The 14569-nt window shown below is 40.7% G+C and overlaps 1 protein-coding gene and 1 pseudogene across 8 annotated transcripts in view; one reads left to right on the forward strand and one right to left on the reverse strand.

Moving 5' to 3' along the window:
* Positions 1-14569, reverse strand: part of CDK19 (cyclin dependent kinase 19) — a 206357-nt gene that overhangs the window by 25662 nt on the left and 166126 nt on the right. For all 8 annotated transcript variants that reach the window (XM_055391508.1, XM_031012405.3, XM_055391512.2 and 5 more), the window contains one exon: positions 2951-3008. In XM_055391508.1, coding sequence (XP_055247483.1) covers positions 2951-3008 — 58 coding nt within the window. The remainder of the gene's footprint in view (positions 1-2950; positions 3009-14569) is intronic.
* On the forward strand, positions 9986-10862 carry LOC101136641 (phosphoethanolamine/phosphocholine phosphatase-like; annotated as a pseudogene).

The raw sequence follows: 14569 nt of genomic DNA on the forward strand, positions 1-14569 counted from the left end.
CTAATTTTTGTATTTTTAGCAGAGACGGGGTTTCACCATGTTGGCCAGATGGTCTCGATCTCTTGACCTCATGATCTGCCCGCCTTGGCCTCCCAAAGTGCTGGGATTATAGGCATGAGCCACTGTGCCCAGCCCAACTATCCTTTTCTTTTAAGCAAAAAACAACACTGTATCAAAGCATTAGGCATAGGCATCAGTATTACTAATGTTTAAAAAACAATAGTGGCTACTAAAACAAAATTTAAAATCTATTTAATAAACTATCTTGATTGTCCATTAGATCTTTATCATTAATTATTACTTACTTTTAACCCTAGTTTTATCCCTAATCTTGGCAGAATTACAATCTTAAAACTCTTAATAGTAAGTTAACTAACTGGCCTGGCCAGAGTACAGAATTTTGCTAAGGAGTACTAAGAGAACAAATTAGATTTGGGTGACTGGGAGAAATGTGACGAATGGTACAAACAAGGGGAATACAAGATGATGATGATGAATTTGGTTTGGGACAATGGAGGATAAGTTACCACAAGATATCCAAATAGAAATAAAGACTTCGGCTAGGGTGAGAGATTAGGCTCTGGTATCAAGATCTTAGCATCATTTTCATAAATCCATGATCCTGAGGCCACAACTTATCAATTTCCTAAAGAAGTAATTTTAGAGGGAAGCCATGTCCTAAGCCAGTGCCTTGAAACAATAGGTTAGTAGAAGTAAGAGGCAAGAATGAATAGAAGGCAAAGTCACAGCAAAAGTGGGAGGCAGAAAAATGGAATTATGGTATGCCATATAGACCAACGGAGAAGACACCCTCAAAGCCAGGACTGTCAGAAGAACAAATGGTTTACTGCAGTAAAGGAGAAAGGCGATTAATACAGGCCACTTGATTTGGTAAAGTAGAGGTCACAGGTGTCCTTTTAGAGAGGACTTTTGATAGAGGGATGGAATTAGAGGCCAGGTTATAACAAATTAGAGTAAGTGGAACCAAAGAGTGAACATCATGTGTTCTAAAAGTAGAGGAACAAAAAGGGAAATGAATAGAGCAAGTGCTAAAGAAAAACAAGATGGATATAAGATGTATTTTAAATTGGGAAAAGGACGATGAAGGTTTAAAGGTGAAAAAGAGAAACTTGAGAAGGGGAAATAGCAATATTGTACTATGAGGTAGGAAGACATTTAGAAGCTAGGAAGGGCACTAGTAGATAGGACTTAGGAAAGGAAAGTCTCTCTTTCACAGAGGCTTTCTCAAGGGCAGGGCTGTACAGCCAAAGAGTAGAGGTCAGTGAGATCACACCAGACAGCTCTGATATCACTAGGCAGGGATGTTTGTAGGGAAAGAGCCTCAGGACTTGGAATTCAAGTTCTAGCTTTGACAGGCTGAGGAAGCTACAACCTCTCTAAATCTTGTCTTCCTTATTTTCAGAGGGTGATTGTGTAAAATAAATGCAGTAACATGAAAGTACATATTGCAATGTATAGTAAACTGTTCATTTTACTGTCTCTCACAGAAGGGACCATCCTTTATCTCCCTTTCGCCTGTATCTGGCAAAAAGTAGGAACTCAATAAATGCCTCTAAGAAAAGGAGTGCAAGAATAAAATAAAAACAGACAAGTGAGAAATTATGGTGGAAGTGGGGGAGGGAAGAGAAGGAAAGCTACCAGCTACTTAATTAACATCAACAAACTTTTGAATGAATCTGATAATCTCAGCAAACTTAGGATAGAGGTGTTAAAAGAAAAGGAAGTTGGTTTAGAACAGCTTCTTTAGCAACTGGGCTAGGGAGTTAACTGAAAAAGTAGAAAACTAAACAGCAGGGTGGGCTTGAAATAGGGCAGCATGAATTTGTAGTGGGTCAAGTGAGTACAATTTTGCATCACCTTTAGCATGGTATATTCTAATAGCAAAGAAACCAGGCTGATTAACACATTTTATTTTAACATATTTCTAAAAAGCATTCAACTTTCAATAAATATAATTTCTAGTAAAAGAAACCAGAATAAGCCTAGCGTGGTGGCTCATGCCTGTAATCCCAGCACTTCGGGAAGCCAAGGCAGGCAGATCACCTGAGGTCAGGTGTTCGAGACCAGCCTGGCCAACATGGTGAAACCCCATCTCTACTAAATACACAAAAAAATTAGCCAGGCATGGTGGCGGGAGCCTGTAGTCCCAGCTACTTGGGAGACTGAGGCAGGGAGAATTGCTTGAACCCAGGAGGCGGAGGTTGCAGTGAGCCAAGATCGCGCCATTGCACTCCAGCCTGGGCAACAGAGCGAGACTCCGTCTCAAAAAAAGAAATTAGAATAAAGCATTTCTTAGCTCATCTTCTCCCCAAATATGTAATAGGTATAAATGATGCTGATTTTTTTTTTAGAACATTCAGGATTATAAAGGAAATCTTAATATACAAATAAGAATCCTGCCAGTGCCTCAATCTAAGAGAGGCAGCTAAGAGAGTCTGTAAACATATATATCCATTTGGAAAAGATATGTTAGTACTTGGTGCAAGACATGCAGGCCAGGTGTGGTGAAGTAGGGAGAACCTGTTAAGGTTTAAATATATTCGCTCAGGGTGGGGAGGAAAATATTCAGGAAGAGAATAGTTGGCAAACCTGAAACAAAAGTGAGATTTAGAGGATTATATTTAAGGTGGCTGTGCAGGACAGTGGTGGTGACATAAACACATGCTTGGGTTACTGTACGGGAATGAATGCTTTTGTGAACTAGCTTGTCAATTTCCAGTGATGCCTCAACTTAGAACTAAAGAATCTAATTTTGGGAAAAAACCTAGGAGTTTTGTAGACTATCTATCTACATTTTCCAATATCTTTTCTAAAAATAATGAGAAAGTAATTTTAAAATTAACTACCTAAATAAGGGCATTAAAAAGGGAAACCATCTTTGCAGTTAACTTCAGTTTTTAAATAAATTATTTTAGGAATAATTACCTACCTATTTTGACTCTCCCCCTCTCAGGACCTTCTCCCATTACTAGGATATTTGCTGGTTTCTAGAAATAAAAATAGAGCATTCAAATTACCATGTTTATTCTTTTGACATGCTCTAAAATGGAGAAAAGTTCTTATCATATAAAAAATCATTTCTGTATTTTCATCAAAAGTAAATCAAATATTAAGCACCCTCTACATAGTTAAAGCATTTGACATAATTGAAGTCAGCACTAACTTTATATAAACATCCTTGCTATGGAAACACACCTTATTTTCAAAATTATATCATACAAATAATTACAAAGCAATTAAAGCTATCATTTCTAAATAGATTCATCCCGTAGAAAAAACTAATAATTTTTAAACCTGCACAGTTTATGTGCTTGAAAAATTTTATATAAAATTTCAAACCACAACATAATCGCCTTCATATGAACAAGTTGAATGGAATATTCCTTCCTAAATATTTCTAAACTACCATAGAAAAACATGATCAGCATTCAACAACTCTATTAAAATTCATGCATCAGCTATCATACATGCAAAAGTAGGAAATTCCAAATATAATTTCAAGATGTAGGAAAATAAAAACCAAGGCTAATACAGAACTATAAAAAGAAAAGAGTAGGCTGCAAATGTATCTACCATATTTCAGTCACCCTTATCTGTAGACACTTGGAAACAGAGAAACTGTTGAGATAGGCTTTGGAAGGGGGAGAGAGTGAGTCTCCTTTGTACAGTCTTTGAAGGAAAATGTATGTGTTATTAACTTACTGGATTCATTTATTTAATCAACGAATGCATTTTTAGTATCTTCTAAGGATAAAGAACCATGCCAATCTTTAAGAGGGAAAACAAAAGCACAGTAAAAACCAAGTTCCTAACCTCCAGACGCTTACCACATAAGTAGAAAGAAAACTAAGAAGGATTGTATAATATTAGAAGCTAGTGCTATGTATGAGTTATAGAGAAGACTGAGGTTTTGTGTTCAAGATTAAACTGGATTACTTTAAAGATCCCTTTCAATTTGCTGATTGTTAAAAATGTTTCAATGAAAACAAAAAGCACTTAAAAAACTAATTCAAAGGAGGAAGTGATGAATTAAAGATTCCACTGTTAAGGGAAATGCTCACTGGGGATGGAAGTGGGAATGGTGTCCATTAGACGGATATGAAAATGAACAGGAACCATCATGGCAGAGTAGAGGAAGGGCAAGGACACCATAGGAAGTGGAAAAAGGATATGACCAGGTACGCATAAGACGCAGAAGTCTGACTTGGGCCAGGTGCAGTGGCTCACACCTGTTATCCTAGGACTTTGGGAGACCGAGGTGGGAGAATCACCTGAGTCTAGGAGTTCAAGGCCAGCCTGGGCAAAACACAAAATAGTAAGATTCCGTTTCTACAAATAATTTTTTAAAATAGCCTAGTGTGGTGGCATGCACCTGGAGTCCCCGCTACTCAGGAGGCTGAGGCGGAAGGATTGCTTGAGTCTAGCAGATTGAGGCTACCAGGGTACTACTGTGAGCCATGATTATGCCACTGCACTCCAGGCTGGGTGACAGAGCAAGACCCTGTCACAAAAAAAAAAAAAAAAGTCTGAAAAGGGCTCATGTTGAGGGTAGTAGGATGAACCTAGACTCTGGATAGTCTTAAATGCCAAGTGAAGTAATCAGACCGTTATATTACAGTCAGCGAGTTTACAGGAAAGGATGAGGGAGTGGAATTGGATGTGAGGTGGTAAGAGCTCTGTCCAATGTCTTGTCAGCAGAAATGGCGAGGGAGGTATGGAGTTGAGAAGCATTTTAGAGGAGAAAATTAACAGGACTTTGTGACTGGCTTAAGCTAAAAGATTAAGAAAAACGGTGGTAAAGATTTTACCAAGGTTTTAAGTTTACGTGACTGGAAGAATAATGGTGCCTTTCATGGACACAGAAAAGTTATAAGAGGTAATGGTTTAAAAATAAGGAACAATAAAGAGAAGGCGACAACATATTGAGTTTGAAAAATGGTTAGGCATGGTGGCTCAAACCTGTAATCCCAGCACTTTGGGAAGTCGAAGCAGGAGGATCGTTTAAGCCCAGGAGTTTGAGACCAGCCTAAGCAACATGGAGAGACCCTGTCTCTATAAAAAATAAATTAAAAAAACATTATCCAGGCATGGTGGCACATGCCTGTGGTCCCAGCTACTTGGGAGGCTGAGGTGAGAGGACTGCTTGAGCCCAGGAGGTCGAGGCTACAGTGAGCTGTGAGCGTGCCACTGCACTCAAGCCTGGGCAACAGAGTGAGACCCCGTCTCAAAAAATATTAAATAAAATGAAAAAGTTTGAGAAATGTGAGATGCCTAAGTCATACTAGCCAGAGGAGTGAGAAGAGGAAGATTTGGATTTGAAAGTTATTATCACCAGAGTGTGATACCTGAGATGAGATTGGTTCACCATACTAGAAAGAAAAAGAAAAAGATTGGTTCACCATATGAGATGAGATTGGTTCCCCATACTAGAAAGAAAAAACTATTTATTAAAGGTCCATTATGTAAAAAGTGTTGTACTTCAGGCCTTTAGGAAACAACAGGAAATAAAACATGAAGATCTTGACTTTAAGGAGCTTAAATCCAGGAGGAAAAGACAGACAGCTTTTAAGACTACAAGGAAGAGGCTGGGTGCAGCGGCTGACACCTGTAATCCCAGGCACTTTGGAAGGCCGAGGCACGTGGATCACCTGAGGTCAGGAGCTCAAGACGGGCCTGGTCAACATGGTGAAACCCCATCTCTACTAAAAATACAAAAATTAGCCAGGCATGGTGGCAGGCACCTGTAGTCCCAGCTACTTGGGAGGCTGAGGCAGGAATCGCTTGAACCCAGGAGGTGAATGTTGCACTGAGCTGAGATCGTGCCACTGTACTCTAGCCTGGGCAACAGAGTGAGACTCCATCAAAAAAAAAAAAAGAAAAAGAAAAAAAGAAAGGAGAGGAAAGGAGGAAAGGGAAAGAAAGGAAGGAAGGAAGGAAGGAAGGAAGGAAGGACAAGGCAGAGGGCAGATTATGAAAATTATCAATATAGAAAGAAAAATTGCATGGAATGAATGATTCTTTTCATTGAACATCAGAATAGTCTTTAGGAAGATGACTCTGGATGACTTTAAGTGAGGATAACTAAGATTTGGATAAGCATAAACAACAAAAATAAAGAGTTTTCAGGCTCATGGAACCCTACAGGTAAGGACATAAAAACACAGACATGGCATATTGATAGCCTAGACATATTTTGATGTGACAAGAGCAGTGAATGTTTGGTGTAGAAATGCAACTGGAAAACAACTTTGGGAATAAAATACCAGATTAAGGAAATTGGAGGCTGGGCATGGTGGCTCACGCCTGTAATCTCAGCACTTTGGGAGGCCGAGGTGGGTGGATCACGAGGTCAGGAGTTCGAGACCAGCCTGACCAACATGGTGAAACCCCGTCTCTACTAAAAATACAAAAATTAGCTGGGCGTGGTGGTGTGCACCTGTAATCTCAGCTACTCAGGAGGCTGAGGCAGGAGAATCGCTTGAACCCGGAAAGCGGGAAAGCGGAGGTTGCAGTGAGCTCAGATTGTGCCACTGCACTCCAGCCTAGGCGACAGAGTGAGACTCTGTTTCAAAAAAAAAAAAAAAAAAAAGGGGGGTTCAAGACTTGGCATTGCCTTTTCACACTATCTTCTCAACCCTCATTCATTCAACAAATATTGTTTGATCACAAACTAAGCAACAGGCAGTGATTTAGATGCTACAGAAGCAGCAGAAAACAAAAACAGGAAAAATCCTTGCCCTCGTGGAGCTTACAGTCTAGTGAGAAGAGAAAGGCAATAAATAAATAAGTATACAACATATCATATACTGATAAGTACCATGGAAAAGAAAACAAAAAGAGAATACAAAAGATTGTCAAATCTGCTATTATGGCTGACTAGGTGCTCTGAGAGACCCTCCCCTTAACAGAACAGCTATATGCTATATAAGAAACAAACCAGGCATGGTGGTCCACACCTGTAATCCCAGTTACTCCAGAGGCTGAGGTGGGAGGATTGCCTGAGCCCAGGAGTTCAAGGCCAGGCTGGGAGAAACCCTGTCTTTGATAGGAGGGGAGGGGAGGGGAGGAGTCAGGAAGGGGAAAGGAGGGTAGAGGAGAAGGGAGAAGGAAAGGGGGAAGAGGGAGAGAGACAGCAGAGGAGAGGGAAGAGAGAGAAAAAGGAAAAAGAAAGGAAATATTCCTTGAAGCATCCCAGATTGCACAAGAGATAACAAACTTTACCCTCACTCCAAATAAGGTATCCTTGTGGCTGGAGAGTTAGGGAAAGGCAAGGTAGGCCTGAGAGCAGCTGCCAATAATGCACTTCAGCAAGGACACTGAGCCTTGGGTCACCAGCAAGGTAAGGAAGCTGAGCCTGCTACCCCACAATCACTAAGACCTTCAAGGGCACTAAAGGAAACCTAGATGCTACCAGTAGCAGCCAAAGCAAACCCCTTCTGGAGGAAACACTTACCAACTTAGGCCTGACAAGTAAAACAATACATTTTCCAGCTAAAAGACACAGGTATTTCCATAGTGGATTAAAAACAAAATCCATGCTATTTAAAAGAGGTCCACCTAAAGGTAAGAACCATAAAAGCTGAAAGTAAAAGGATGTTAAAAGATACATTAGGCAAACTGCCAAAGGAAAGCTGAGTCAACTATGATAACATCAGATAAAATAGCTTTTAACATAAAAACATTATTAGGATAGAACTGGAGATCATCACATTAAATTAAATAAACCAGGCATAGAAAGACAAACTTCGTATGTTCTCACTTATTTGTGGGAGCTAAAAATTAAAACAATTGGCTGGATGAAGTGGCTCAATAAATAAAAAAGGGATACTAAGATTTTGGGGTTATAGCTAAGGATAACTAAGATTTTGATAAGCATAAACAACAACAACAACAAAAAAGTTTTCAGGCTCATGGAACCCTACAGGTAAGGACACAGTCACATAAAAACACAGACATGGCATGTTGAGAGTTTATACATATTTTGATGTGACAAGAGCAGTGAATGTTTGGTGTAGAAATGCAACTGGAAAACTATCTTGGGAATAAAATACCACATTAAAGAAATTGGAATTTATTCTATAGGCAAAGCCAAGACAGGACAGTGATCCCAGCACTTTGCAAAGCTGAGGCAGGAGGATCACCTGAACCCAGGATTTCAAGACCAGCCTGGGCAACATAGTGAGACCCCATCCCACTATTAAAATTTAAAATTTTAATTAAATTAATTAAAAATTAAGTTAATTTAATTTAATTAAAAATTATTAAAAATTAAACTTTTAAAAATTAAAACAATTGGCCAGGCGCAGTGGCTCATACCTGTAATCCCAGCACTTTGGGAGGCCAAGGCGGGCAGATCACAAGGTCAGGAGTTTGAGACCAGCCTGGCCAACACGGTGAAACCCTGTCTCTACTGAAAATACAAAAATTAGCCGGGCATGATGGCCCGTGCCTGTAGTCCCAGCTACTTGGGAGGCTGAGGCAGGAGAATTGCTTTAACCCCAGAGGCGGAGGTTGCAGTTCGCCAAGACGAGGCCACTGCACTCCAGCCTGGGTGACAGAGCGAGACTTCACCTCAAAAAAAAAAAAATTTTTTTTTAAATTGACTTTATGGAGATAGAGAGTAGAAATATGGTTACCAGAGGCTGGGAAGGGTAGTAGGGGCAGGAGAGAGGAGGAAGTGGGGATGTAATGGGCACAAAAAATAGAAAGAATAAATAAGAAGTAGTATTTGATAGCACAACAGGGTGACTACAGTCAATACTAATTGTGCTTTTAAAAATAACTAAAAGAGTATAATTGGATTGTTTGTAACACAAAGGATAAATGCTTGAGGTGATGGATACCCCATTTACCCTCTTGTGATTATTACACATTGCATGCCTTTATCAAAATATCTCATGTAACCCATAAATATACACATCTACTATACATCCAGTCCCTCGCAGGCTGGAACCTCGGCACACTTCTTGCCCCCGACCATGGAACAGAAAGGCATGATGTTTTTAAGCAGAACCAGTGAAACCCAAGTCCCTCCTTCCTCTGGTGTTTTAGAACTACAGAGGAGGTGAAGGGGGCCAGGGGGAGGGGAGGCAGGGGGGAAGATAAAGGACAGGAATCTACTATGTGTCTGTAAAAATTAAAAAATTTCAAAAAAAATTAGGGGTAGAGATGATCACTATATAGTGATACAAAGTTCAATTCACCAGGAAGAGGCAATAATCCTAAACCTGTTATGTACTTAAAAATATATATATATGAAGCAAAATAAATATAACTTCAGGGAGTAAAAAGGTCAATGATAACATACTTTCCTCAATTATTCATATGTCAAACAGACAAAAGATTAGTAAAATATAGACTATCCAAAGGATACAATTAACTAGGATGATCTAGAGAGCATATACACAACTTTCTATCCAGTAATTAGAGAGTACACATTTTTCTCAAGCACACATGGAACATTTACAAATACTGATCATATACTAGCAGGTCTCAAGAAATTTCAAGAAATTTTTTATCAAACAGACTATGTTCTCTAACCACAATACAATTAAAACTCTACATATTTGAAAATTTTTAAATATTTCTAAATTACTCAAGAGTAAAAGGAGAAACCATAAAAAGTTTAAAATACTCAGAATTGAAATAATGAAAATACTATCTACAAAAACTTTGTGGAAGACATCTAATACAGTACTTATAAGGAAAATGTATAGCCTTAAATATTTATGTTAGGAAGAGAAAAAGGCTGAGAATAATGAGTTATGTGCTCAAGAAGTTTAAAAAATAGAGAAAGAGAAAAGTTCAACAGAATAAACCAAAAGAAAGTAGAAGTAGAAAGATAAAGGGTAGGATGGGGGGGCAAGTGGAGGGGACCGTTCAGATGCACATCATCCTCAGACCCTCGGGACTACAGGGACTCACAAGCCGGAGCCCAGAAATCCAGGGGTGGATAAGACACTTTGTCCCCTCCAATTTCCGAACTCTTGACGACGGCTGGAGGCCAACAGAGTCCCTACAGGTGGTGTCCACGGTGATGCATGGACAATGAGCGGCTGTTTTCCAGTTTCTGGCCTCTGGTGCCTATCTAGAGACGGAGGGATGGCCGCGCACGGCGCGCCGCGCTTCCTCCTGACCTTCGATTTCGAAGAGACTATCGTGGACGAAAACAGCGGCGACTCAGTCCTGCGAACTGTGCCGGGAAAGCAGCTGCAGGAGAGTCTGCGAGCCACCGACCGCGAGGGCTTCTACAACGAGCTCATGCAGCGCGTCTTCAAGTACCTGGGCAAGCAGGGTGTGCGGTCGCGGGACCTGCGTGCCATCTACGAAGCTCTCCCTTTGTTGCCAGGCATGGGCGACCTGCTGCAGTTTGTGGCTAAGCAAGGCACCTGCTTCGAGGTGATTCTCATCTCTGATGCTAACACCTTCGGCATGGAGAGCACGCAGCGCGCCACCGGCCACCACAGCCTGTTCCTCGGCGTCCTCAGCAACTCGTCGGGGTCCGACGCGCAGGGGCTGCTGGCTCTGTGGCCGTTCCACACACATAGTTGCGTGTGCTGCCCCGCCAACATGTGCAAGCACAAGGTGCTCAGCGACTACCTGCGCGAACGGGCCCACGACGGCATGCACTTCGAGTGCCTCTTCCATGTGGGCGACAGCGCCAACGACTTCTGCCCGGGCTGCTGGCGGGCGGCGACATGGCCTTCCCGCGCCGCAGCTACCCCATGCACCGCCTCATCCCTGAGGCCCAGAAGGCGGAGCCCAGCTCGTTCTGTGCCAGCGTGGTGCCCTGGGAAACCGACGTGCGCCTCCACCTGCAACAGGTGCTTAAGTCGTGCTGAGTACGGCCACCTGCAGGGGGTCAACCAGCCCAACGGCGGAGGGGAGGGGGAGGGGGGATTCGGAAAAGACAAAGTTAGTTTTACTACTCCCTTTTCCCTTTGGCTTTGCTATATGTCCCTCTGGGAATTTCTGGAATCTCGTTCATCATCCCTATCGATGCAGTTAACCCACCTCGGCTGCCTCCCCTGTTCCACTGCGCACGGTTGAGTTCTGGCGTCTGACTCATCGTGGGGTGGCGGGCAAACCTTGGAAGGCAGCAGTGTTTCCTGGTCCTCCCAAGTGGGACGAAGCGGCTCCCCGGCAGGTGAGAGAAGGAAAATCTCCCACTGCTGTAACTGTTGCCTCAGGCCGCGTGACCGCCCGCCTCCAGTCTTTTCTGGAGGGAACCCAGGATCCTGAAATCCTCGTGGCCGCAAGGACTCCCCACAGAGACGGAGGAGGGTCTCCACCTATGCCCCAGGCCTTCGCGATCTTGCTTCACCCACCACGACCCGACACTATTTCTGCGCTGTCTGCACCCTCCTGCCTCCGGACCCCTGCACTCCCCTCTAACACCCCCAAAGGAAAAGCCAGAGGGAACAACCGCCTCCTGGTGGTGGTAAGAGGTAGCGCACCGTCCAGCTGGGGTCCGGCCGGCCAGTAACCTCGAAGCATGCGACGGTGTCTCTCTCCTTGCACCCCAGCCTTGTCTATGCAGCAAGAGACCAGGGACTTCACCAAAATCCCCCAGCAATGGAACAGAAAGCCATGATGTGTTTAAGCAGAACCAGCGAAACCCAAGCCCCTCCTTCCTCTGGTGTTTTAGAACTACAAAGGAGTTGTGAAGGGGGGTTGGGGGGAGGGAAGATAAAGGGTAGAAATCCATGAACCAGAGAGAATTATGAAGCCTTTGGGACGACTGGAGCAAGAAGAGAGAAAGTGCAAATAAACTACATTAGATCCAGCAGAGGACAGAAAAATCTAAAAATCCCATGAATAACTTCATATCTATTAATTTGAAAATGTAAAGTCAAAAATGTAACCTACAAATTGATTCACAATGAATTAGAAAAACTGAAGAAACTAAGAAATGCTAAATAAACTAAAACTGTAGTTAAAAATCTTTCTGAGAAAACACCAACCACAGATGATCTTAGAGGGGAGTTCTCAAAATTTTCAACAGATTGTTTCAATATGATTCAAACACTGTCAAATAACAGAAAAAGATTAAATGCTCCAAACATATTCTAGAAGGTCAATATAATGTTGGTTGCAAAACCAAAGAATGAAAAAGAAAAACTTCAGGCCAACCTTACTCATGAATATAGTTGTAAAAATATTAAACAATATTAGTAAACCAAATCCATCCAGATGGCTTAATATGAGAAAATCTATGGAAGTTTATCACCATATGAACAGACTAAAGAAGAAAATTATAAAATCATCTTGATAGATGCTGGGGAAAAAAAACAGCTGATAGAATTTAACACCCATTCATGATAACAATTTTCAGCAAATTAGGCTAGAAAAAATCTACCTTAACCTGACAACAGGCACACACTAAAAACTAAGAAGGAAACATTAGAAGTATTTCCTTTAAAATCAGAAATAATACAAGGATGCCTACTATCACTACTTCTAAAATCAACATTGTAATATAAACCCGGTACTATAAAACAATAATTAAAGGTATATAGATTGAAGGGCAGAAACAAAAGTATTGTTATTTGCAGATGCTATAATTATCTACATAGAAAACCAAAGTATTTACAGACAAATTGTTGGCAATAGTAACAGAGCTTAGCAAGATGTCTGGCTAACTGAATAATATGAAAGAGTCAATTGTTTTTCTATATACCAGGAAAAAAAGAGCTAGGAAATATAATTTTTCAAAGGTAACACTTCTATAGCAAGAAAAACCATACAATGCCTAAGAATAAATATATCAAAGAATGTACAAGATTGGTATGCAGAACACCATGAAATCTTTTTTTTTTTTTTTTTTTTGAGAAGGAGTCTCGCTCTGTTGCCCAGGCTGGAGTGCAGTGGCACGATCTTGGCTGACTACAACCTCTGCCTTCCAGGTTCAAGCGATTCTCCTGCCTCAGCCTCCTGAGTAGCTGGGATTACAGGCATGTGCCACCACACCTGGCTAATTTTTGTTTTTTTGTTTTGTTTTGTTTTGAGACGGAGTCTTGCTCTGTCGCCCAGGCTGGAATGCAGTGGCGCGATCTCGGCTCACTGCAAGCTCTGCCTCCCGGGTTCACGCCATTCTCCTGCTTCAGCCTCCCAAGTAGCTGGGACTACAGGTGCCCGCCATGCCTGGCTCATTTTTTGTATTTTTAGTAGAGACGGGGTTTCACCATGTTGGTCAGGCTGGTCTCGAACTCCTGACCTCGTGATCCACTCGGCCTCCCAAAGTGCTGGGATTACAGGCACGGGCCACTGTGCCTGGCCGAAACCTTATCTTAAATGACATTTTGAAAGTCTTAAATAAATTAACCCATATATATAGATAAGAAGATTCGATACAGTAAAAAAAAAATCAATTCTCCCCATACTTATTTGTAAATTCCATTTACAGTAATTTCCATCAAAATCCCATCAGGGATTTTGTTCCTATGGAATAAATTGATCAGTGGGATAGAGCAGAGACCCTCAATGGAATCATGATACCAAGACAAAGGAAACCTGAGATCAGTAGAGAAAGGAGGATCTGTTCAATAAATGGTGTTGGTACAACAAGTTATCTAAATGTGGAAAAAATCAATTAAATGAATCTTCACCTTATACCATAAACACATCAATTTTAGGCAGATTAAAAAAGTAAATGTGAAAAAGCAAAACTTTAAAACTTTTGGAAAAAAATATAGAACATCTTGATCCTAAGTAAGGGAAGAATTTCTTAAACAAGATACCAAAAAAACCCTAATAATAAAAGAAAAGACTGATAAATTTGGCAGTATTAAAATAACTTCCAATTATCAAAAGATAAAGAAAATAAATGACAAAGCACAAACTGGCAGAAATATATGCAACACATATAAGCAACAAAGATTTAGTATCCAAAATAAAGAACTCCTACAAGTCAATATGAAAAACAACAAAATAGAAAAATGGGCAAAATGTCTGAACAGGCATTTAACTAAAGTACAGACATGTTTAACCAATACACATATTAAAAAATGTTCAACCTCATCAATAATGAGGGAAATATAAATTAAGATCACAATAACATACCATTTTATACCTACTAGATGGGTTCAAAATTTAGAACTACTGAATAGGAAGTAGGTCAGTCAGAATTCCAGTACATAGCTGGTGGCAGAATAGTTGTTGGTACAACTTCTTTGGAAAACAATTTGGCATGACCTTGCAAAAGGAACAACTGTATATAGCCTTTGAATCAGTAATTCCATTTTTAAAAATGCCAGATTACAATTTTTTAAAAAAATTGTGGTAGAGTCACACAATGAATTTTAAAACAGCAATAAAAAAATCACTGAATTACAAATAAATGTAAAACCATGTTCAAATCTTAGAAGCATTATGTTGGGTGAAAAGAAAGCAAGATTTAAGACTATATAGAACAGGATGCCATTTCATAAAGCTTAAAACCAGACAAAGCTAAAGAATATACTGTTTAGACATTTATAAAAATGTGATAAATCTATCTTTAAGTAGAAGAAAGTAATAGATTCAAAATCCAGGATATATGTTACCTCTT

Source organism: Gorilla gorilla, chromosome 5, assembly GCF_029281585.2.
Source record: "Gorilla gorilla gorilla isolate KB3781 chromosome 5, NHGRI_mGorGor1-v2.1_pri, whole genome shotgun sequence".
NCBI classification, from domain to species: Eukaryota; Metazoa; Chordata; class Mammalia; order Primates; family Hominidae; genus Gorilla; species Gorilla gorilla.